Source organism: Echiichthys vipera (assembly GCF_963691815.1).
Source record: "Echiichthys vipera genome assembly, chromosome: 20".
NCBI classification, from domain to species: Eukaryota; Metazoa; Chordata; class Actinopteri; order Perciformes; family Trachinidae; genus Echiichthys; species Echiichthys vipera.
Window position 1 is genome coordinate 4,531,698 of NC_139845.1, and position 26,577 is coordinate 4,558,274.

Below are 26,577 nucleotides of genomic sequence, written 5' to 3' on the forward strand. Positions count from 1 at the left end.
GTTGTGATGCTGTACCGACCTGTATCTCTCCTCCTGCATCATCTGTGTGAAGTAGCTGTAATCCCGTTTGAACTGTGTGTTCAGAGTCTCCATGTCCTCCGCCAGCTGAGCCTGAGCCTCCCTTATCTCCCGCACTATGTCGAGCACCTCCCCCAGCCGCCCGTTAGAGTCTGACCTCCCTGGACCTCCAGACCCGGCTCCAGAGCCCCCAGCGGGGTTCCCGTTGGAGTCGGCGGACGCAGACGTCCCCGTGGAGCACTCGTCATCGCTCTGGTACTTGGTCGCCTTGGCTACTGTGGTGGCACTCCCGCTCAGACCCCTCGCGCCGGCGTCCACCTGCAGCCCCGACCCCGAGTCCATGGAGTTCTTGAGGTGGGCGATGTTGTCGGCGCTGCCAAACTTGTTCCTGATGAGGTTGGCGATCTCCCGCGACTTGTTGAAGAAGAACGGCGGCGAGAGCGACACACCGGGCCCGATTGTCTTCACTTTATCCAGAGCCGGGTGGCGCCCGGTGGCACTGACGTCCCGCAGGCTGCCCTCTTTGCTGTGAGTGCCGGACTCCTTGTTGCCGCCATCCTTGTGGCTGTGCTTCCCGTTGGTCTCGCCGTCCTTCACGCGGCGGTGGTACTGCTCCAGCTTCCTCTGCAGCCGGGCGATTGTGTGCGCCGACTTTTGGTTCTTCTTCTCGAAAACCTGGCGTATTCGGCCCACCTGCTGCTTGTCGGCGCTGTTCACCAGCTTCAGGTACTCGGCGACGTTCTGGTCCCGAGCCGTCTGCTCCACCTTAATCTGCTCCGTCACCTAAAGACAGAAAGGAGGGAAAACGGAGGAAGTTGAATTAGTGAATTACTGGATCCAAGGCCGTTCTGAAGTGTAATTTTAAGGAAACATACTACTTGCTACTAAAAAGTGTTTATTACATCACTGGGAGCAGGAATTAATCTCTTTTTAACTTATTAATGATCTAGTTTAGATACAGTTGTTTCTAATACGCAATGAAAGAAACCAACCAACTTGTGGTTGTACGCCTCCGCAAACCAGTCTCATTGCCGTTTACGTCCAAACCTTTCCAGACTTAAATAATAAACAATATGTGGTGAAGACTTTGAAGGAAGCTGTCAGGCTGTACAACCAGCACAGCTCCCAGTAGACCACACACACACCCAAACGGACAATAACTGCACTATTATTCAATCGCATATGTGCAATACTAATAGCACTTCCCCTGTGCCATGTTGTAAATGTATAAATGTATATACTGTTTCTATTATTCTTATATTTCTCTGCTTTTATATTATTAATATCTTTCGATATTTCCTTGTTTATATTGCTTGTCACAACCTATTGTTTCTGATTGATGCATCTTCTATGTTTGCTAACCACTTTTCTGCTGTAAAAAAGTAAATATTACCCGTTTGTGTTTAACATATTGTCGTTTTAACCCCATTACACGTAAACACAACAGTGGAGCGTTATTTGGATCTCCACTCAGGAGGGTGGTTTCACTATTTTGCGTTTTTAAGCCCCAAAAACACTGTCACCGTCTTAAAGAAAGGCACATCTGATTAAAAATAAGGTCAATTTCACCCGTGAGCGTTGTTGTGTAACAGGGCCAAAGTAAACCCACACACAGACCACGCAGGAGGCGACGAGTGTTTCCTCTGACCTTGAGGATCTTCTGCTGCAGGCTGTCGATGCCGAGTGCTCCCTTGGTGAAGTCCAGGCCCACTCCGTCATCTCCGACACTGTCCACCACGTCCAGGTTGGACTCTGAGCCGCCGCGGCGCATGGGCACCGGGATGCTGAGGATGTTGTTGACATCACAAGCGCTGCGCTCCGCCTACAGACACACACACACACACGCAAAAGAATGAGGATTATCATAAAACAGGTGGAGGTGCTACATAAATACCGTGAAACTGCGGTTTTAAACGAGCCGTCTGGACTTCCTGTACCGTTGTGATGTTGCAACTGTACTATATTTAGGTAGAAAGTGCTGCTACAGTGTCGTTACAGTTATTCCCTGCCTGCAATGACGGTGCAGATTCAGAAGACCTGAAAATGCTGACCAATCAGAGCAGACTGGGCTTTTGCAGGAGTGGGGTCTTAAAGAGACAGGAGCTAAAACGGAGCGTTTCAGACGGAGGGTGAATACAGTTATATTCAGACCAGCATTGCTTCATCGACAAGGACACGCCCCCTTCAGGGGGATGGAAAACAGAGGGTGTCAATGTGTGTGTTTGTATCATAGACTGTATAAAATATGGACGTAGCGTCTCCGTCGAGGTCCGTTCTCTCAACCTGATCCAATCGTCCTCTCCTATGGGAGTCTCCATCTTGTCAGACTTTGACTCCGCCTCATTTCCTCTGACCAAAAAAGGGCATGAATTATGTGTATCCATAAACTTTAACCTCCAATAAAATAAAAACTAGACTGGTACAAAAAAAATCACCCCCCTCAGTGTTGTCATGGAGATATGAGCTAAACATACAGACGAGAATGTTTTTTTGTCCTTAAACCGGTTTAATGATGCTGTGAAAACGGCCTGTTTAACATGGAGGTCAATGAGAAACTGCTCTGTTATAAAACCTGAAACACTCAGAGAACTGCAGTTTTTGGCACTTCCTTATTGGATCAACCAGGAAGTTAAACAAACGTTTGTTATTTAGACATGTCTAGTTTATAGTTTTGTGACCACAATACTTTTACTAATTGATTAAGGTTAATCGCCGTCATGTCCCCTCTGTCTTCTGCCATTCAAGTGAATGACAGCACAGCAGCAGCAGCAGCCTCCCACTCAAGCTCGTTATCCATCAACAGTAGCTGTCCCCGGCATCATTAAGACAGTGAGTAATCACACATCTCACTAGCCTGATGTCTCAGTGTTAACCTTGGGACGTTTAAAAAAACTCCCGTCACATTTTCACAGACAAGGTGACGTCTTAAAACGTCCTGTTGGTGGGAATTTGGATGTTTTCATTATTGTTGTCGGTGTTACTCTCTTCTTGTTCTTCATGTATTTCTTTTATTCTTTATTATTAGTAATTAATCCATACTCCTCTGGGTGTATAAAACACACACAATAAACAGAAACATATTGGATATAGTCTAGACGCACTCAATTATGAATTTATTGCGACAAAAGTATATAATTCTTTTAAAAAATGTCTTCTTTTGTTCAATAAAACAGTTTAATAGCCCCAATATTTACCTCACATTGATATACGACAAAGAAAAGCAGCATTTCCTCTCATTTGAGAGCCTGGAAGTAGAGAATGGGGGCGTTTGTTTTCACAACTTTTGCTTAAAAATGTACTGAAAAAAGTATTTTCCATCCGCTGACTAATGGAGTCCCCTCTGAGCGTCTAGAGAGCCAGGCGACAACTGATGCTGTCATTAGTTTTATTATGATTACGACCTTGGAGAGGTATATCCATGATCATAACTGCTGCTGAGACAAGTACGAGAGGTGAAAACTGTATTATTATCGTCGTTTAACAACTTCCAAGAGACGTATAACCTCTTCTGGAGTATAGCAAGTGGTATACTGACATAAACAAACATGTTTTGCAGACAGAAGACAGACTTCGCACAGACGTAAGAAGCTGCTCTGTGCAGACGTTTGTTCCATAAACCTGCTGCACAATCGCGTGTAGCTGATATAAAACATCAGGTGTGTTTATGATGGAAAAGCTTTGGGTTTTCTTGCCTCGTCTCCTGGCAAGAAAGACGGAAGATAAGAGCTTAAAAAAGGAAAAACAAGTGGATCAAAAGAGTATTGAGTGCACGGCCTTGAGAGGATTCTTGTGTTCGGAGACCGGAGGGAAAGAGGAACGGAAAAAAGCAGCTGATGAGACGGTAAATCTGCACAATGCTCAGTTAGTGGAGCTCCAAAGCAAAAGCCTCCAGTGGCTCTTGTACTGAAAATCCACTCTGTATTGACAAAAGCAGACGATTACGCAAGGCAACCTAAAATATTAGTATGCGGTAACTCTTGTTGCCACGGCAGCAAAGCTTCACACTGACACACTTAGCTCCAAAACGCACACACACACGGGCGAACTGCTGACAAACCCCGAAGGCGTTTTTTATGCTTTGTTTTTTGGCTTGTTGTCTGTTTTCTTACAGACAGACGAGCAGAAGACATGACACTTTAATTGTGTCCTGTGGCTTTTTGTTATTCATCCTGCAGAGTCAGCAACCGTCATCCCCGAGCGGCGAACCCGAGTCCTGTGATATCAAAAAGTCATTCATGCAAATACTTTGTTCTCCTCGTTACTCCTGCAGATGGCTCACACCCTCAGAACATCACACATCCATCGGTCCGAGCAGACGGCCGGAGAGGCAGCCAGAACAAACCTGTGCTGCAAATCAGCGCCGATACAATCAACGTTAAGTAGAAAAAAGTACTGAATCATTTGCCGTTTGTGGCTTCACGAATGGAAGAGTTGTTTGTTTTCATCTCTTTTATAAAAGCGATGAAATAAACAACTTTGAGGGTTTGTTTGACTGCCGGTCAGGAAGCTTCTGATGAGATTTTAACATTTTATAGCTTCAAGGATGAGGCCGTAAATCCCTAAAACACAATATTCTGTAGGCGGTATGTGTGTTTTCTGCTGTGCATCATACCTGGCTTTTTAACCTAACCACTAATTTATCAATTATTCTAAAGATTATCTTTTATTACCTGATTAATGTAACAATTATAGGATAACCAAGTGCAAAACCAGTGTGTGAGAGAAGAGTCTTTGTAAATATTTCCAGAATTTATTGCATCATCTTCTCTTAAAACAAATAAATGTGTCACAGAATTTATTTCCCTGAACTCGTTTACACTCAGCACTTGACTGAAAACTGGAGAAATGGTAAAGACATGGATTCATTTCATCCCCGGAGTAATAACAAGTTCAGATAATCACTGGCAAAGGTATTTTTTCAGTGTGGGGCAAAGAAAATAACGATTCACAGACTGTTATTACATTTCCGCACTCACACATCACTGTTAAATCTCATCTCATCACATCTTCACTCTCTTATCCGGGGTCGGGTCGCGGGGGCAGCAGCTTTAGCAGGGGACCCCAAACTTCCCTTTCCCGGGCCACATTAACCAGCTCTAACTGGGGGATCCTGAGGCGTTCCCAGGCCAGTGTGGAGATCTAATCTCTCCACCTGGTCCTGGGTCTTCCCCGAGGCCTCCTCCCAGCTGGACGTGCCTGGAACACCTCCCTAGAGAGGCGCCCAGGGTTCATCCTTACCAGATGATCCTGAACCACCTCAACTGGCTCCTTTCAACACAAAGGAGCAGCGGCTCTACTCCGAGTTCCTCACGGATGCTGAACTTCTCCCCCTCTCTCTAAGGGAGACTCCAGCCCTCCTCCTGAGGAAACACATTTCAGACGCTTGTACCCGCGACCTGGTTCTTTCACTGTTAAAATAAAAGGTAAATATAAAACGGCTGAATAACCACGTCAGATGATGCATATTGCATTACTTTAGAATGGGGGCGATGAAGAAACATGTCGAAAATCAACGTTAAGTGATTACTGACAGGAACAGGTTCCGCGTGTTGTCTGGATAATCCCGATATATCACGCTTGGGTGCAAACAAAAAGTAAACAGGCGCCGCCTCACTGCCGTCTAGAGAAAATTGATTGTATCGCACTAAAATCAAAGAATTTAGACCAAAAAAAGACTTAAAACGATGAACCAATTATCAAAATAGTTGGTGATCAGTTGGAGAAAAGCCTGCTGGACATCCTGGTATTTTAAGCATACTGCATTTGACATACGTATGGAAGTCTGGGTGTTGATACCAGGGTTCATGCACCTTTTTAAAGGTCAAATTCAAGCACTTTCAAGGTCCATTTCCAAGCTTTTCCAGCACCTTACAGCTGTGGGAAAATAATATATTTCTATGATTACATACATACTGAAAATGATTATTTCACGTTTTCATTTCAGGCTCTGACTCATCTTATTTCCACCTTTATAGATATTGGTTGTGAAAGAAATGAAAATACAATTTCAAGCATTTTATCCAAAATTCAAGCACTTTGCAAACCTTGAAATTTAAGCATTTTTTAGGGATTTCAAGCACCTGTACAAACCCTGTGTTATGCTATTAATACTGTTTCTAAAGAATAAAACTGTTCATCATGAGTCTGACAATGTTAAATCAGTGGAAAACTAGTTTCCATTAAGTCATTCAAACGCCCAGAAGTAATACCATAACCTCTAGCAATATACTTACTTACATGTTAGTATTAATGGTGCTATAGCAGTAAAAGTGGTCGCCATCTACAGATGGAACAGCAGGTGGTAAAAGGTCAATGAGAAAAATAATTAACAGTTGATTTTAATAATTCAAAATCAGCTGCAGCCTGATGATTAGAGCTAAATCACACTGTGAGTCTGTAACTGTGCACCGTCTTTCTACTGAAAATCACACACAACCTTGAATATTTCCCGTTTGTGATTGCGGATCACGCTTTCATTTGCACAAAGCAAACATTTGCCCTCTCTCCTTTTCTGCTGCCTCCAGAGCACAAACAGCCCGGTCACAGATCAGCTGAGTCGCAGGAGATTCAAGTGTTCAAACACGGGGCTGACGGAGCCTCGCGCTCAGCAGTCCGCACACGTACTGGACATCCATTTGGAAAAGTGGGTCTGAGGGTGTGAGAGTGAGAAATTATTGACATGTGAACACACACAGAGAGGCACCGTATGTCTTTGAGGGCGCACACGTGTCTGTTTTACAGAGCAGATATCAGGTCACAACTCGCCCCGGACTCCCTGGCCTGGTCCGCGCTGCCGAGGCCATTTAGATTATTATACAGATGGGTGGACACACAGCCAAACACACGCTCAAGCAACATGCCAGGCTGTTAGTTCACCGGGAAAAATAAGGAGGAGATATTGTCTGGATCCAGGCGGTTCAACGTGTCTCCACAAAATAAAAAATGCATGAATAAATGTGGAAGCAGCAACTCTTTAAAGTGAAACATGGGCTCCGAACTGTTTCCTTAGAGGGAGCTACTGACCATTAAAACTGGAGCCAGACCGATGTATCACTCAGCCGATACGATCCCGCGCTTACAAGCAAACCGCTGCAGTGGTTTCTCTAGAATGCAGAAAGAAGTCAACTGTGATTGATAGATTTTTAGATTAATCTGAATGATGAGATGAAAATTCAGATTGTCACAAAAGTTATCCCGCCTCAGGGGAACATGGATGTTTAGTACCAAATTTCATGGTTATCCATCCAATAGTTGTCAAGACAGTTCACTCCAAACCAAAGATAGAGGAGAACTGAGAGGTTCACAGTTATGAAACCATGAATGTTTGTAGAAAATGTACCAATCTATCTGTAAGATGCTGAGATATTTCAGTGACGGACTGACCTCATCCTTCCAGGAGCCATGCTTCTGGTGTGGCTAAAAATAATCTGCAGATGAACAGACAATGAAATAATGACCACTTGAAGGCGAAGCAGTCAGGATGAGGATAGTGTGCGTCCGTGTGTGAGGTCTTTGAGCACTTTGGGCTTGTTTTTCTGTAAAGGCACTTACAAATATAGTCATTCGCAGGCTGCGTTTCTTTGGGCTTGTTTCTTAAGTGTAGTTGCTCTTTTGGGCTTGCCTTGCTCCCTTTATGAACCGCTCCTCCTGTAACTTACCCGTTTAATAAAGCGAAACATCAAAGTTTGTCCTTCTGCAGGATCCGGCCATAATATCTGTCCCCATAGTTACCGTTTCCCGGCGTTTTCTTCGATAAGGCTAACAGACATTAGATTTACTGTTTCAAAAAAAAAATGAGACAAGCCTCATCTCATCTCATCTCATCTTCAGCCGCTTATCCGGGGTCGGGTCGCGGGGGCAGCAGCTTTAGCAGGGGACCCCAAACTTCCCTTTCCCGGGCCACATTAACCAGCTCTAACTGGGGGATCCTGAGGCGTTCCCAGGCCAGTGTGGAGATCTAATCTCTCCACCTGGTCCTGGGTCTTCCCCGAGGCCTCCTCCCAGCTGGACGTGCCTGGAACACCTCCCTAGGGAGGCGCCCAGGGTTCATCCTTACCAGATGATCCTGAACCACCTCAACTGGCTCCTTTCAACACAAAGGAGCAGCAGCTCTACTCCGAGTTCCTCACGGATGCTGAACTTCTCCCCCTCTCTCTAAGGGAGACTCCAGACCCCCTCCTGAGAAAACCCATTTAAGTGAAATTTATTTCGCCACATTGTGGATTATCTCGCCTATTTTGGGCTTTCATTTATTACTTTGAAGAATTACCAGGTCGCTTCTTCTGGGTTTGCTTTCATTGACCTGGTTGGTTGTTTCTCTTGTGAGATCTGGCAACACTGTCTTTGAGTCGTGACGTAAACCGAGTCATATTTTTACAACAGATCAAGAACAAGAACGGCTGAATTGTCATTTTACTGCTCTCCTATCAATGAAAAGGTGCGTAACTGAAGAAAGAAGTGATGGTAAAACGTTCACAGGTTTGTCCGTTGTGCGCTTGGACCCAGAAATATTACTTTGAAAGGGTGTTTTGTCAGATTTAAAGACTTGATATCCAAACTCTAAGATCTATTTTCCACACAGAGTACATTTAACTCCTCACAAGCTCCCACTAAGCTCATCAGAGCGTCTTAATTGATGGGAGCTGGGAGTATAGGGACCTTGCCACGGGGAGACGGCAGCCTGGCACACACACAGGAAACAACTGCCGAGGGAAACCTTCTTTTGTCGGTCAGAGAGTTTTCTTGCCTCCGATGCATCAATTCATTTTCCACTAACACAAGCCAGAGGTAGAATCAAGTCAGGAACATCCGTCATGGACAATCCTGCCCTTCAGCAAATCAGTGCAATTTTGAGAAATCCCAGAGTTGAACTATTCTTTCCAAAAAACAATCTGCAGCTGTCCGCCACTGACAGATAAACGAATCGATCCCCAACGCTCATCCATCAAGTAAAGGCTGTTTACAGGAAATGTAAATTCCCTTCTGCATGCTGGTTAAGTTATTCATCAACGTCAACAGGGAGAAAGAACAATAGCATCTCACCAGAGCTATACATATTAACGCACTGATAAGACGCGTGGGTAGATAGATATGGTAATCTGCAGGGCTGTCGTGTTTCAAACCACACATTTCTGGCTCCAACTTCTCAAATGTGGGGATTTTTCTTTGCTGTTCATGATAGTAAACTGAATATTTTTGGACTGTTTGTTGCACAAAACAAAGATATTTGAAGATGATGAAGATAAAAATAATCTGTGTATTAATCAACAATTAAATAAATTATTATATGCAAAGCTATTGTTCTACCGGTCCATCTTCGTTCCTACCCTCACCTATGGTCATGAAAGCTGGGTCATGACCCAAAGAACCAGGAAGCGGGTATTCACAGGTGGGAACTTCTCCCCCTCTCTCTAAGGGAGACTCCAGCAATCCTTGAGGAACTCGGAGTAGAGCCGCTGCTCCTTTGTGTTGAAAGGAGCCAGTTGAGGTGGTTCAGGACCATCTGGTAAGGACGAACCCTGGGCGCCTCCCTAGGGAGGTGCTCCAGGCACGTCCAGCTGGGAGGAGGCCTCGGGGAAGACCCAGGACCAGGTGGAGAGATTAGATCTCCACACTGGCCTGGGAACGCCTCAGGATCCCCCAGTTAGAGCTGGTTAATGTGGCCCGGGAAAGGGAAGTTTGGGGTCCCCTGCTAGAGCTGCTGCCCCCCCGACCCGACCCCGGATAAGAGAGTGAAGATGAGATGAGATGAGATTATATGCATCCCTACGATGGGATGCAATCACGTCTACAGTGGCCGCTACACTTTCTGTTCCGCGAAAATTTAACATTTATCGAGCAAAAAATGCCAAACATTTGCTGGTTTCAGCTTTCAATGAGGGAAAAATAGCCTTCCTGTGTCTTTTGGACTGTTAATTGTGTGATGTTGTGTTTCCATCGGACATGTTTGGCATGACTTGGACATCGCGATTACATGCAAAGTCAATGCAAAGACGCAAATTCCTGTCAGGCGGCGTAATAAATGGTGCAGATGACGCAAATAAATGGTGCAAAGCAAATCTTTTTGGATGGTGGGAACAACATAAGACAAACTATTGGTAGATTATTTTCTGACGACACACAGACCTACAGATTAATCGACTAAATAAACAAATGAATCAGTTTCTTATTAGTTTCAGAGAGAAGAAAGAATGAGAAGCAAAATAATGTATTTTGTATTAAGATCGTGCGTAATGTATCTCCCCTACATTTATCATTATGAGTCTTCCTCCTCCGTGACAAATGACAGCTTATAAAAACACTGAACGAAAAAGGGGGATTAAACCACATTAGTCAGTCGTCCATTAGTCGGCTCTAACCCAGCGCGGAGTCACAGTCTGAACCGGATTAGCACCACTTCTGAATCAAACCGGTGTGTGTGTGTGTGTGTGTGTGTGTGTGTGTGTGTGTTTGAGTTTGTTGGGGAGGAAATAATGGGATTGGGAGATCAAGAGATTTAGTGGAGGAGATGTTTAAAACCAGATTTCTTAAGCTAATAACATGAACTCACCAGAGAGAGGAGATTGCCTGGTGCATGGACGGAGGGTGAGGGCCTGCGCTGCCAAAATAACAAACGCATGATATTGAAAGCAGGTGGATGGACGCGTTATTGATCCAGAGGGACATTTAGAGGTGTTGCTTTGAGCTAAATGCTAAAATCAGCATGCTAACATGCTTGCAATGGCACTAACAGCATTCATGGACGGATTATTATTATTATTATTATTATTATTATTGTTATTATCATTATTATACCTGTCTATATAGGAAAACACCCAAACGTTCTTATTTTTTGTCCCTTTGTTTATATTTTGTGTCGTCGTTTTTCTTCCATTTTAGTTTTACGATTCTTTGCAGCCGTTTTGCATCTATTTTGAGTGGTTCTACTTTTCTATGGGGTCTTTTTGTTCCTTGGAGCTTGTTTTAACATAAATTTTTAGTAATTTTGCATCTATTTTTAGTGGTTTTACTTTCCTATAGGGTCTTTTTGTCTCTGTGTTTGTTTTAATGTCTATTTGTTGTCTTTTTGCATCTATTTTGAGTGGTTTTACTTTGTCTATAGGGTCTTTTTGTCTCTTGGATCTTGTTTTAACATCAATTTTTAGTAATTTTGCATCTATTTTTAGCGGTTTTACTTTCCTATAGGGTCTTTTTGTCTCTTTGTGTTTGTTTTAATGTCTGTTTGTTGTCGTTTTGCATCTATTTCGAGTGGTTTTACTTTTCTGTGAGGTCATTTTGTCTCTTTGAGCTTGTTTTAACATACATTTTTAGTCATTTTGCATCTATATTTAGTGGTTTTAGTTTTCTTTTGTGCTTGTTTTAACATCAATTTTTAGTCATTTTGGATCATAGTTGATACGTTGGTTTATGTGTACGTTTTTGATGGTTTTTATGTCTACTTTAAGTCATTCAGCAGATGTTTGTGGTCGTTTTGTGTTTTACCTTTAGCAACAATTTGTAATTTAGGGCCCCTGAGCCTTTGGGCCTGTTCAGTAATCCGTCCATGTTAGCATGCTGAAGTTAATCAAGTATAATGTTTGCCATGTTGGTTTACTATGTTTGTTAGCATGCACTTAAATAGCAGTAAAAACACAGTACGGCTGAGACCAAAGAGAATGTCATTAGTTTCACAGGTACAGAGAGAAAGAAGTCAGGGAATCAGTGTTTAAATTTCATGGGAGCCCATCCAATAGTTGGTGAGATATTTCAGACCAACATCCCTACAGCTACATCGCTATCTCCACTGAAAAATGGATGTTCTGTTTTGTTTTTCTTCGCTATCAGTTCTCCTCCTCCTGCTGCTTTATCGCTTTCTTCCCTCACAGAATAAAGTCTGTGAATGTTCTCATGTGTCCACGTCTTCGTTATCCCCAAAGAAATGTCAGTCAAAAGCAACTGGACTTGGTTGTTTGTCTAGGAAGAGGTTTCACCTCTCATCCAAGAGGCTTCATCAGTTCATGTAGCCAAACCTTTTCATTTTCACGCACCATTTTAAGTGTTGCCGACCCAAATTGGTGTGCAATAAGTCCAGTTGCTTCTGACTGAGGGCGCACTCACACTGCCCATCTGTACCGTGCCCAAGCCCATGTTTAACAGGTAAAGTCTAGTTCGTTTGACCAGTGAGTGCAACTGTATGGTTTGGGAGAGGTGGGCTTTTGTAAAGCACGTTTGCACATGTACGTGCACGAGTGTGCGCATGTGTACGAGCAGGTTCTGACGTCCTTTTATTTGCGCCTGTTGGGACATAGAAAAAAGAAGGAGGGACCATGCGCAGACATTTAAAACAATGGCGGCGAAAGGTTCACGTTGGTGTGATGCGGAGGTGGAGTGTTTACTGCAGATTTGGTCGATGAAAAGATTCAAAAACAGTCGACAAGAAGCACAAAAACTCAGAGGTCTACGGAAAGATTTGTTAACAAGGCGACGCATCGCCATGACGTCATCAATGCGTGTGACGTGTTACGGCGTGATGACGTATAGGCAGCAAGAAGCATTCTCCGAGGCCCAGGTAGTGTGAGTACAAACGGGCCTGGAGGGGGGGACAAGGACCAAAAAGCACGGGGCACGGTACGGGCGGGCAGTGGGAGTGCGCCCTGAAATTGCTTTGGGGCTAACAGAATATACAGCAGCTGTCTGTACAAATATGGACACGTACTCTGACCACGATCAAAAAGCTTAATCCAGCCAACCCTGCTCAGGTTTGCCAAGGCCACTCCGTTTCAACAGACGTGAGAATAACACAGATGAGTATCCCTGGTAATTTATGAGTGCACTTCCTGAGGGGCTCCAGAGAAAAGCTCTTACTAGAACTAATGCACCGGGCTGCCAGGGAATAAGGTGCAGGTTACACAAACCACTGCGACTGCAAATTAGATGGAAATCCATTCAATCTGTGAGGCACAAATTAGCCATGAAATGCGAAAAACAAATTAAACCAAAACGGGAGCAGAATTATTGTGTTTGTGCATATTTAATGCAACAGTTACACGCTGGGTCTCCAACACAGTTATTCATTATTAAGATTACAAGTGTTCACTCTGTGGGCTGCTAAAGACTTTTCACATTATGTTGATGCTGTTTTAACTTTTACATCCTCTCCACTGCTGTGAATTCAGAGCTCATAACTTCTCTTATCTCCTCAGATAATGAATCCGGTTTTAATAATTAAACAGAGAAAGTTCCTCTTTTCTCCAATCAAGAGGAAAGTGTCTTAAAGTAAAGAAGATTTGAAAAGTAGCTTTTTTTGTTCTGTCGCTCAGAGCTCAATGTCCCGAGGGAGGAGTCGCTTTTAAGAACGCTTTTTTGAGAAACAAATCCCTGCTGGGGCCCTTCTGTGTGGAGTTTGCATGTTCTCCCCGTGTCTGCGTGGGTTTTCTCCGGGTTCTCCGGTTTCCTCCCACAGTCCAAAGACGTGCAGGTGTTCGGTTCATTGATGACTCTAAATCACCCGTAGGTGTGAATGGTTGTCTGTCTCTGTTCGTCTCTATGTGTCCTGTGATAGACTGGCGTCCTGTCCAGGGTGGACCCCGCCTCACGGCCCATGTCAGCTGGGATCGGCTCCAGCCCCCCGCGACCCCAACAGGGACAAGCGGTTGAAGACGAATGAATGAACTTTTTGGGAAACACTATTGAAGATTGGCAGTTGACAGGTTAGTTAACAGGTCGGTTGCTGCATGGCTGTGTAAAAACATCTGAATCCCATATGCGTATTAGTCTGGGACCTCTAAGTTCATTTGGTGCAGACCAAAATGCCTCTGAATGCAACTGGATCGACCTACAATCAATCAGAGCCATGAAACATGGAGCTTGGTCAGTCGAAAATGGCTGATCTGGTCTCAAACTTTCTCAAATTACAGCTACAGTACACCTAAATGTGCTTTTTAAAACACTTTATCCAAGAAATAGTCAATAAAGTCACAGAATATCAAGTCCGCCCCACATGAGATAAACGGTTGTGATTGGTCTGTACAATGTGAAGCTTCTGGAAATCTGTGAATGGGAGCTGTGCCGCACCTAAATGCCAAACACATCAATCATCCAATCATGCCAATCACAATCATCTGTGCCAGGAAAGAACAGAAGAAGAAAAAAACAACAGAACTGGTTTTGGTGACAGGGTATCCTCCAGCTGTGTTCATTCAACTGCGCCTATTTCTATTCAAATCACGTTCAGAGCTGGAGAAGTGTTTTCAGTTCACCTCTGATGACAAAGAGAGGGCAGGTTTAAGGTGAAATGACACATTTGGTTCATGCGAGTTGGTCTGGAGAGCCTCCCGCCTGGAGGACCATCCGTGAGTACGTGGCCCGAGAGGAGAAGCCTCCAGTGGGGAAGAGGAACAGGCAGACAGGCTCACCACCTCCCCACGGGGCTCCGGATATACAACCGAGAATTACCCAAGAGAATAGAGGCGAGGCAGAACAGTCACAGAGCAGACGCAGAGATGGGAAATGGGCCTGAATACAAACACACTCCCTAAAAAAACCCTCTAATGGTGGAAAAGAAACCTTTCTTTACTCATTAAAAGTTGTTTTTTTGGCGATTCGAGGGTCTAATGATAAATGGTGTCATTCAGATAGTAAAGACTTGCCTTGGCTATCTAATTCAGTACAATTACGATCATGTCGCTAACAGAAAATGTTGTTCTCTGTCAAACTTAATAAAGCCCAGAAGATTGTAAATTACAATCTCTAAATATTCAAGATGCTCTATTTGTCATTTCTTTGTTCATTTGCATACAAAAACAAATGAAATGCCGTTTCTCCCGGCCCAATCAGTGCAAAAAAAGTGCAAATAAGATAAAGATAGAGTATAAATACAATAGAATTGGATATTTGTACCTGTAGACACTAAATATCCACTGCATTGATAACACCACCTTTGCTCCACCTGCAGTAATGCACACAGACACACCTGTCCCGAGGCCAAACCCAAGGCGAGGCTGACGGGACGTAAACATGTGCTGATTTCAAGTCTCGACAGGCTACGCACGCACGCACACACACAGACAAACAAGCACTGGCACACACGCACGCACGCACTTAAGAGACCACGACGTTGAACCATTCTGCAAAGCTGCTACGTTTAATGAGTCCTTCATCACTTTGCTTCTGATGAGCTATAATTATTAACAAATTGCTTTGACACCGCGTTCAATTGCCTCGTTATTCACTGACACTGTAATGCCAAATGGCCACGAGTCATTGCTGCTTCTAGAGCCACTTTATTTGATTCAACAGCACTTTAAATCATGTGACCATTTGTCATAACGCCTTCGGTACTGAGAATCTATACACTTGACTTGTGCACTTGACTCGTGAAATCAATCACAGGCGCGGCAAAAATCAGTGAGATGCTGATGAAAAGGGAATAAATGGAGAGTATCTGAGAAACATTTAGCATCGATCGGACCGTCTGACCTTGAACAAACAAGGAAGTAAGGGTGCAGGAGGTCTGAAATACTATCTTATGTTAGTTTAGGGGGACATTTTGGACTTAAGGTATTTCATAAACATATTTTCTAACTGCATTTAGGAAATCTATCATGACCGAAAGAACGAGGCTGCGAGTACAAGCGGCCGAAATGTGTTTCCTCAGGAGGGGGGCTGGAGTTTCCCTTAGAGAGAGGGGGAGAAGTTCAGCATCCGTGAGGAACTCGGAGTAGAGCCGCTGCTCCGTTGCGTTGAAAGGAGCCAGTTGAGGTGGTTCAGGATCATCTAGTAAGGATGAACCCTGGGCGCCTCCCTAGGGAGGTGTTCCAGGCACGTCCAGCTGGGAGGAGGCCTCGGAGAAGACCCAGGACCAGGTGGAGAGATTAGATCTCCACACTGGCCTGGGAACGCCTCGGGATCCCCCAGTTAGAGCTGGTTAATGTGGCCCGGGAAAGGGAAGTTTGGGGTCCACTGCTAAAGCTGCTGCCCCCGAGACTCGACCCCGGATAAGAGGCTGAAGACGAGATGAGATTTAGGAAATATATCCTACATTATCTTAAAGTGTCATTCTGGCTCAAAATCATCCATTGGTCTTTTTCGACACTTACATACATCAAATAAGCCATTTTGACAGTTTTTTGGCCCAACCTTCTGCAATTGCGCACCTCAGATCGTGCATTGACATGTTTTATTTAAGAGAGAGCGTCAAGAGTTGTCAAATCATATAACTTCTGTGTGCGACATGTGTGCTATGAGACAAGAAAAGCAACCAAATTTCTAGCAGCTCTGACGCTTCTCAGACATGGTCATAACATACAGTATGAAAGTGTCATCTTGTTGCAGTGACATGACCCAGGAAAAGCCCCAGAGCCTCATTAACAAACCACAGATGGAGGGATGAGAGACGGACTGAGCTCTCATCCTCTCCTCATCTATTCCCCTTTTACACTCTGCAAATTTAAACTCATCGGTTCAGACGTCCCCAGAAGAAACAAATCTGGTGTAAGAGTCTGTCAATGTCTCACGAGCTACTCTGTCATAACAGCGTACACGTTAAAAAAACATCCACTCAAACTGAATAAAAGACTCAACTGGTACGTTAGAATAACTAAAAAAGCACTAAAAGTCGTCAGCTCCAGCAGTTCTGTGAGGTTGAACTGTGGTTCTTCAATGTGCTTTGCATTTAAATGTTGTGCTTCAAAAAAACAACAACATATTTTTCACAAATGCGAAGAGGATGCTGCCGCTCGTCTCCACTCTCCAGCAGTCCTCTGTGAGACGGATAAGGTCCGAAACAATGGACCGCAGAAGTACACAAACACGGTTCGAGCGATTTCACGGAGCGGACTTGACAATCGTAACACAACAGCGGGTGCAAGCTGCAAGAGATAAGGGGGCAGAGCTTCAGGGGGGCCGCTACGCAAGTGACGTTTCAATGGTGCTGCGCTAAATTTAACACTAAAGAGAGAAACTTTTACCGATTTTCGATCGAGGAGCTCCTGGAACCCGTCGTTGCCAGTTGAAAATTGACAATTTTCTTAGGTTATAAGCTCATGCTAATGCTAGCTAGGTAGCTTGGTTAGCAAGGTGCAACCACCAGACGCTGATTAAGACATTTTTAGGCGACCCAAACATTACAAATCAACTCTGAAGAAGTGAAAGCACTCTGTGAGAGCGTCCTAAACGATAATACTGACCCCAAAAACAAGTTCATGGCTATTTTAGCATCTGCTTCATCATCTATTTTACCCTAAATGTGACGATAATTTAACAAATGAACATCATGCTGCACTGAGGAAGACTGGAAACCAATGATTTAGACCATAAACTCATTAGAAAAATGTTTACTTAGGGAATAAATCAAGTGAGAAGTTCAGGCTCATTTTCTCATTGACTTCTACACAATCACACTTCTTTTTTGGAGTCAGTCAAGTCGCCCCCTGCTGGACATTATCCGCCTCACCATTGGCTGGGAAGCTGCGCCCATTATGTTTCTACAGTCTGTGGTTTGTAGTAATTAAACTAATATCTCTGAATTAATGATGCAAATGGATAAAGCGCTATATTTAGACGTTTTATTTCTTTTTAAATGAAGCTGATACGGAACATTTCCCACGATTGAAGGGATCATTTAAGATCGGCAGTGCGTTGCTGTGGTACAGGACTAAATGTGCTTTTCGCAGAGCTCTTTTTGAGAACATTTTCAGCCGTTGAAGGACCCTCTGTTATGTAATTTAGTTGGCTGCATCGCTTTGTTAACTACACACAGAAAAAACAGGAAGCGATCGATAAATCACACTGCAGCGAGAGAGAGAAAGAGGTCTGAATGGATATTGAATCAAAAATCAATTAACTACCGGCAATCCATTTACATGCAGGGAGCCCAGAATCAGCTAATAACTTAATAACATACACACACACACACACACACACACACATATATAAAGCTTTAACACTGATCACATGTGCTACACACGCTGAAAAGGTAAGGAGAACATCTCCACACAATCTGATCCACGTGTGTGTTTGTATATGACCTGCTTTACACACCCGCATGCAAAAAAAAAAAAAGTTGTAATCCCTCCTTTTCTCTTGTAATCTGAGATTTTAATCTGCTGCTGCTTTCCAGAGCAAAGATTACCCAGCGGCCCTCGCTCCCATTCTAAAAAAAATAGATAAATACTCGCAGAGGAAAGAGAGATTAAAAAGCGATTGGGGTGAGGATACAGACGTGTGAGGGTGTAATCTTGAGGAAAAGAATGAGACGGAAAAGAGATTTAGGAAGGCGAGGGAGAGGAAGTGATGGAGATAAAGAGCGACAGAAGAAGAAGGGAGTGAGAGAGAAAGAGTGGAGGTCAGTCGGCGTTTGAACTCCACAGGTGGAGGATTAGATTGAAAAGAACAAGTGAAGGTCCGAGTTCACACTGTGACCTTTAAACGAACATGTTAAAATCACAACAGCAGCATAGTTAGTCCAACCTTTGACCACACTGATATGAGGTCAAATTAATCATTTTGTGACCCAAACCTGATGAGAATTAACCTCCGCACAATACACTGACTTTATGGAAACAATAAAACAGTATAATTAAAGCAATTCTTACCTTTCTGGCATTTTTACACTTCTCTTTTGTAATCTTAAAATGCTCCTAATAAATTCAATTCTCATATATTTCTGATAAAAGTCTGACCAATCATTTTAACTAAATGATTTGCGGAGCTTCCTGCCTGTCTCCAATCGCTCCGTTTCACTTGCGCTACTCATGTTGCGTTCAAGTGCCATGGGAAGTCCGAAGTTTCGGACCTCCAACTGGGCAAAGTGCAACTGGAGTTCCTGTCAAAGTGGAACCTCCTACGTGCGAATTCAGGGGAGGTCGATCTCCCTCAAACTCTCCCTCGCAGGAGGTTGCACTTTGCCTAGTTGGAGGTCCAAAACTTCGGACTTCCCATGGCACTCGAACGCAGCATATCTCTCTCAACGCATGTGTTGGGGGAGGAGGGAGCGTCAGAGGTCAGGCAGGTGGAAGAGGTTCGGACTTTGGAGGGAAGCGCTGTGAGACACGCAAGAAAGGTAAGAATTGCTTTAAGGGGAATTTAAAGGTCGAATATTGTAAAAAAGTGGGATTTTCTCGTCTTTTTTTTATATAAAAGCAGTTGGAGGTGCTTTAAAACACTGTGACATAATTAAAACGATCAATCCACAGAGAACTTCACACTGCACGCATTCAGAAACTGCCACTACGGGAGTCTTCATTTTTTAAAATTGCCTGATGCATTAACAGATTAATTGTTTTGTCTTCAAAATAATAGAAAAGAAGCAGAAATGTCCAAAACTAAGTGGCTGGAAAAGATTAAACTCTCATTGAGAGGGTGTGAAAACAACTTATAACAGATCTGGGGACCTTTATAGACCACTTTAAGAACAATGCACTGACTTCTTCTCCGACCGAGCCGGGTTTTAATGTTTAAACAGAAGACGCAAACATTTGGTCGATCTGGAAGTATTTTATTTTATTTCTTTTTCACCCTTCTTTTTTCTATTTCTCTTTTTAATCATTGTTTTCTCTCTTGAATCTTTTTAAAAATAAAAATCGATAATTTAATTGGTTAAAAATATCTTGCAAACGTGCCTTACTGGAGTTTTTGGGGGGGTTTCTTTGTTTTTTTTTAAATGATATTTTCTATGTATTTGTATCAGAAACTCTATTTTGACTACTGAACTATTTTCAAATGTGCTTCATTTTGAAAACCCCGATAAAAAGAGTTAGAAAAAAGAACAGTGGTGTCTTCAAAACCCCCCAAAATTATTTTTATTATGAAAAAAACCCAACAATTGTTCACTTTCTACTTTCCGATTGTAGTGAATTTCTGACGTAAACGTTTCATTTTGAATCAATAAAATAGCTGCAGATTTTTTCTTGTTAGTGAATCGATTAAGTGTCTCAGCTCTAGTGTAAATATAATAAATACATATGAACACACACACACACACACATACACAGTTACGTAATTCATTTGGAGTATTTGTGTGTGTGTTGACAGAAGGAAGCAGGGTCATTCAGACTGCGTGGACACAGTTACTATCACGAGAGCTCAGGCCTGTGCTCACGCCAACATGTGTGTGTGTGTGTGTGTGCAGAACACTGCGGTGGTATGAATCAGGCGTCTAAAAATGGAGTGTTTCTCTATCGAGGGGCTGAATGCAGCTGAACTCTTCTCTGTGTTACACTTGGTTTCCAAACACAGAAAGGATGATGATGATGATGATGATGATGATGATGATGATCTGCACACGCGTGTCACAGTGGAAACTTTACATTTAATGATTAAAAAACACGTCTCAAGTCCCTGATTTGATGATTGAGCTTTGATCTAAAACCCTTTCATCTGGGTTTTTGTATTTTCTGAAGCTTGGAACTGGAGAGAGAACGTAACTTATGATAAAAGCTTCTTACTTCACTTCACGTCTACGATTACAGACTTTAATCAGGCGCACAGTTCGACATGAAGACGCCTCGTTTAAAGACAAAGCCCTTATTTACACACATACGTTTATGGTAGTTTATTTTATTACTACAGCGGCAGCTTTGATTAATTGATAAACTATTCTAAGAAGGATAGTTGTTTTGCAAGGCTTCCTGGTTGATCCAATCAGGAAGTGCCTAAAACTGCAGTTCTCGGAGTGTGAGGTTTCATAACAGAGCAGTTTCTCATTGAGCCCCATGTTAAACAGGCCGTTTACACAGCATCATTAAACCTGTTTAAGGCCTGGGACAAAAATTCTCCCAAGAAGACATTCTAGTCTGTATGTTTAGGTACAGGTAATATTTTTGTACCAGGCCAGTTTTTTTTTTATTGGAGGTTAAAGTTTATGAATAATTAGGGGCGTGGCCTCTCGAGTGACAGCTAGCCTCTGGCCCTCACTTCTCCTCGGAGGTAAACGTCAGCCAGATGGACGTTTCTCCCTCCCCCCAACGTCACACCCCACTTTTTTGGGAAGAGGAAATGAGGCGGAGTCAAAGTCTGACAAGATGGCGACTCCCGTAGGAGAGGACGATTGGATCAAGTTGAGAGAACGGACCCTGACGGAGACGCTATGTCTGTTTTCTATACAGTCTTTGGATGAAAATGCGAAGAGGAAGTCTTGGCCACGTGTGACCTCCAGAGGCTTATCTGCTGCAAAACCGGCAGCCGACGAATTCCAAGAATGGCGACCATCTAATGCTAACCGTCACCTACGTAGGTAACACACTTAATATGGGTGAGTACCTCATGCAGCCATACTTCAAAAATAGCCAGACTATCCCTTTAATACATATTACATGAGTGTAATAATTGGCGATGAATCAGCGTTATGTGATATGACTAGGGGGGAAAACAGCTGTGTGTACATGTGCGTCAGCCCAACGCGGGATTTCTTTGATGGGCAGGGTATTTGTGTGTCGGTTAATCCACACCGTGTTACTCACACACCCGGCATCGGTGCTGCTGTGTGTCGATTCACTGTCGGCTTAGCCCACTCTATCTCTAATCCAAAAGCACAGAGGGAGAAAGAGATAAACTCCCTGTACCAACACGTGAAAACGTCTCAGCCATTTTACATTTCACAGATTGCGCTCCGTCCGTCCTCTCACGCTCAATTCACTTCCCTCATTTCAATAACTTCAAGCATCCTTTTTATTCCAGGATACGGCACAGATTCCACCGGTTGCCCTGACAACAGATGCCATTGAGCACAGCCGGGCTCGCGCACCTCGGCAGTAATAACCACTGAAGCGCGTCGAAGGCGAAGACCGCCGGTCGGCTTCCCCCATTCAACGACACTCACTCCTCCAATTCTGTTCGCTCTCAATGACCAAACAAAGGCTCAGCTCATCACTGTGGTGTGTGTGTGTGTGTGTGTGTGTGTGTGTGTGTGTGTGTGTGTGTGTGTGTGTGTGTGTGTGTGTGTGTGTGTGTGTGTGTGTGTGTGTCTGTGTGTGTCTGTGTGTGTGTGTGTGCGTACTGCAGAATCTGGTTTCCTGTATATTACAGAAGCAGAGCAAGAAAAGCAAAAACAAGCTGTGACCTGTTGAGTGTAATTATACGTTGTGTCGTTCAGGGCAACAAGCATTTACACCAAAAGGCCGGGAACATACTCTGCTATATTTACACACTCTATTTTCTATCCACCATCTATAAATATATATATATCCATGATCATTTAAAGAACGTGTCACATCTCAAAGTTTAAAATGAGCCTGAACAGAAGACAGAAGGTTGTGTTGCACTAATGAGAGATTAATCGTTTGCTCAGTGTAAGAAAATGTTGTAAATCCCAAATTAGCTTGTTGTAATATCACATAAGACACAAAAACAGATAAAGTTCTCACAGTTGTGAAGCTGTTTGTTTCATAGTTTTGCTTAAAAGATGTCCTAAATTAATGGATTCATTTGTAACGGGGCTGGACTAACAGCAGATACCTTCCATCCTTTCATTTTTAATGTCATTTATTTATTTGTGAGAAATAAACAAGATTAAAATAACACAGAAATTACACAAATGCACAGATGGGACATAAAAAACACCCCTGAGGGCTTGTAAGTGATGTCCACCTAACGTTTAGATTAAAAACAGTAACAAAAACACACAATGGAAGTACGATACAAAAGATTAAACTTTCTAAAGAATCTAAAAGATGGAAGAAGAAGGTATGTAACAAACAAAAGACGATTCACAGACAATACAAACTGTCGTATTGTGATAGCGATCATTTCATTTATGATAATAATATCACGATATAGCATGTTTTTTGGTAATCCAATAAATAAATAGTCTACTGTGTATGAAATAACCACATGGGTAGAGTCTATTTCTGTGTAATTCAGTGTGAATTCAACGTAATAAGTGAGTATTTTCTCAATTTATGAACAACTTTACTCATTCATTCATTCATCTTCAACCTCTTGTCCCTGTCGGGGTCGCGGGGGGCTGGACCCCGACCCTGGACAGGCAACCATTCACACCTACGGGCAATTTAGAGTCATCAATGAACCGAACACCTGCACGTCTTTGGACTGTGGGAGGAAACCGGAGAACCCGGAGAAAACCCACACAGACACGGGGACAACATGCAAACTACACACAGAAGGGCCCCAGCTGGGATTCGAACCAGGAACCCTCTTGCTGTGAGGCGACAGTGCTGACCACCACATCACGGCAACAACTTTAGTGCAAAATATAAACTAAATGCTTGTTATTATCAATTTAAACGACGTAGTTGTGTATCACACACACACACACACACACACACACACACACACACACACACACACACACACACACACACACACACACACACACACACACACACACACACACACACACACACACACACACACACACACACACACACACACACACACACACACACACACACACACACACACACACACACACACACACACACACACACACACACACACACACACACACACACATATATATATAAAGAGCCTGTTCCTCCTTTTGTTTTCTGTTTGTTGTGTCAGAGGGCAGTGACGGAGCTGCAACTACAACCTGTATTTTCACAACTTACTCATCTGTGGATTAGTGTTTCCATTAAAAACCATAATTGTCTGAAAATGCGTGAGAAAATTCACAAACCATGGGTTACTTCATTAAATGTCTTCAAGAGAGTTAAAGATTTTCCGTTTACAATTAAATACAACACAGAAAAGCAGAAAATATTTATGTTTGAGGCACTGGAAACAAAGAATATTTGGTATTTTGTGCAATAAATTACTTAATTGATTTAAAACGTCAGCGATTACTTGATTAGTCCGTTAAAACTGAAGTTGTCAGCAACAATTTCATGCTTTTCTTTGCTATTTGACTGTTATAAGGATGTCACCTTGAACTGTGGGAACCATTTTCTGACGTTTTGTGGGCCGAACTCTTCTGAATTTGTCCGACTGATCGATATAAGTGGATAAAATCATTAAATGCAGCACTGAATTGATCATCACAGCTGTTGCCGATTGATTTTCTGTCCAACAACAAATCGTTTCAGCTCTAATTGGACGACAGATGGAAAAATAACTGCACTGACCGGAGAAAACTATACATTCACGTGTGCCGTAAAGGGGGAAAATGGCTCCTGCACGGTCAGAGCGTTTGAGTGTTTAATGGTCTAACACTGAGGCCTGGAGAGACGGAGTTACAGAAGTCTTTGCACGTTGCATTCATCACACAAAAACCTCTTAAAGAAATTAACAAATTCCTTGTTTTGTGCGAGCGCCAAGAACCTGGAAGGAGACCTTGGAAAATGTCCTCTGCGTTGACGTAAATCCACAAGAAGAAGAACAAGAATCTTAGGAAAACACCCAGCTGCCCAGAGGGGATACTGTCAGGAGCTCAGAGAAGGAAACACACCCCCATCCTCTTTCCTCTGGATCAAACACACACACGCACACAGACACACACACACACATAAAAGTCCAGCCTGCAGAGGACAAAATCTTCCTCTTTGAAAGTGATCTAATGATAGAGCGAGAGAAAATGCTACTTGGTGCATTAATTATACACCGCACACACACACACACACACACACACACACACACACACACACACACACACACACACTCTCACACACACACACTGTTTTGGGCTGATGTAAACACACAAGACCTTTCAGCACCGTCCATATTGATATTACAATAAATCTTCTACCTGCAAAAACAGATCAATGTCGTAACTGCATTCAGTCGCCTTCCCACTTCATCACAGAGGAGGTGAGCCCGACTCGTATATGCTTAACCCTAAACACACACACACTCACACACACCGTATGTCAGGGGTGTCAAACTCAGGCCTGTGGGTCATCTCTGGCCCGCGGTGTAATTATATTTGGCCCGCAAGATCATATCAAGGTTCTTTGAGAGCTGATCTGCGAGTATAAAGCAGATACACGTCTACTTTTCTGATAACAACCACGAGCATCCATGCTACCAGTCTCTCTGCAGACAAACTTCATCCACCCCTCCCCTAAAACGACCCAAAGAAAGATGGAGGACAGGAGCTTTCAGCAGCGGTGGGAGGCAGATGATCTGTGTCTGAAGGTAAAGAGCTGTTTGTCTCGTCTGCAGAGCCACCGTGGCTGTAGCAAAACAATAAAACGTAAGAAGACACTATGAAATGAAACACCGTTTTAAGCGTTTACATGGAGTAAATAAATAACACACCTTTATTCGTCAGCCTGATGGTATTAAAAAAGTGTTTAGGGGAATTAGACGACTCACTTTTTCAGTCATAACAACACAAATAATACAAATTCAACAGTCTTGTTTGACTAAACTGTGATTGTTTTTGTGTTTGTTTAACTGAGTTTCTCTTATTTGTTTTGCCTTTTTTTTTAAATGGTATTAAATCAAACACTATGAATATTATTATCATTTAATTTAACCTTTATTTAACCAGGAACAGACTCATTTAAGAAGTAACACAGTTCCAGACTCACAACAATGAAGTAAGAAATAATTCAACATGTAAAACATCTACAGCCAAATGTGATGGCTTAGATTTGTTATTATAATTTAATTAATTGCTTTCTGATGTTGATTCTTTCCCCTGTGCAAACTAAATGTGGGGTTTTGGCATTAAAACGTTTAACAAAACAAAAGAACCAACTTTTCAAAAGTGTTTGCTACGTTGCACTAATTTACTTAAATCTAGAGATGCAACAATCAGTCGATTAACAGAAGATAAATTCATTCATAATTTACTTTTTCTAAGGAAATACGCAAAAATATATGTCATATATATATATATATATGTATATATATATATATATATATATATATATATATATATATATATATATATATATACGGGTTAATTTGAATACATCATCTTGTGCAGATTGTAAAGAATAGAATAGAAATTCTTTAAATTGCAGTGTAACAGCAGCATTACACACACATTAAAACAGTAATATAAAAGATAAAATGTATAAATAAGCATTTTCACTGTTTCTTTTCACATTTTCACATTATTATAGATAAAATGATCGAAGACGACGACCGTCAGATTATTAAAAAATGAAAGAAATCGTTAAATAAATCTTAAAAAACAACATTTTCTGAGAATCCCAGGATGAAATTGAACCAGTTCAGAGAAAGAGGGAGGTGTGAGGGAGGAAACCAAACTTAAATCACCAGCTCTCTCCTCCTCCTGTACAGAAAGTACACTCTCCAGCTGCTGTCTGGAAAAAGCGCTTGGAGGGGAAATGACTAACGCTTCGTCCTTCCACAGCAGCTGCCCTTGGGTGAGACTCTTCACCCGGCTGCACCCAACACAGCGGCTCAGCAGGAGACTACGTTTGCACCGAGCGGCCCTCGGGTCTCTGGGAAAGAAGCTCAGTTGACACTTCCGTAACTGTAAGTGTCCCCCCGAGTGCTGTCAGATAAAAGGTTAACAACTGAGGACGGCGCTGCCAGTTCCCTGAGCAGCTCGTAAAGGTGTCACGTGTTGAGAAATGTTATCTCGCGTACCTGGGCGCACAACAGACAGCAGCACTAAACTCCGTAGAGGCTCGGTTGACTGCGCGTGGG

The 26,577-nt window shown here is 42.9% G+C and overlaps 1 protein-coding gene across 2 annotated transcripts in view; it reads right to left on the reverse strand.

The window, feature by feature from the left end:
- tmcc3 (transmembrane and coiled-coil domain family 3) overlaps window positions 1-26,577 on the reverse strand; it is a 56,879-nt gene that overhangs the window by 5,540 nt on the left and 24,762 nt on the right. For both annotated transcript variants that reach the window (XM_083935346.1, XM_083935347.1), the window contains exons 2-3: window positions 1,667-1,840; window positions 20-801 (exon numbers count right to left, since the gene is read on the reverse strand). In XM_083935346.1, the coding sequence (XP_083791472.1) occupies window positions 20-801; window positions 1,667-1,840 (956 nt within the window). The remainder of the gene's footprint in view (window positions 1-19; window positions 802-1,666; window positions 1,841-26,577) is intronic.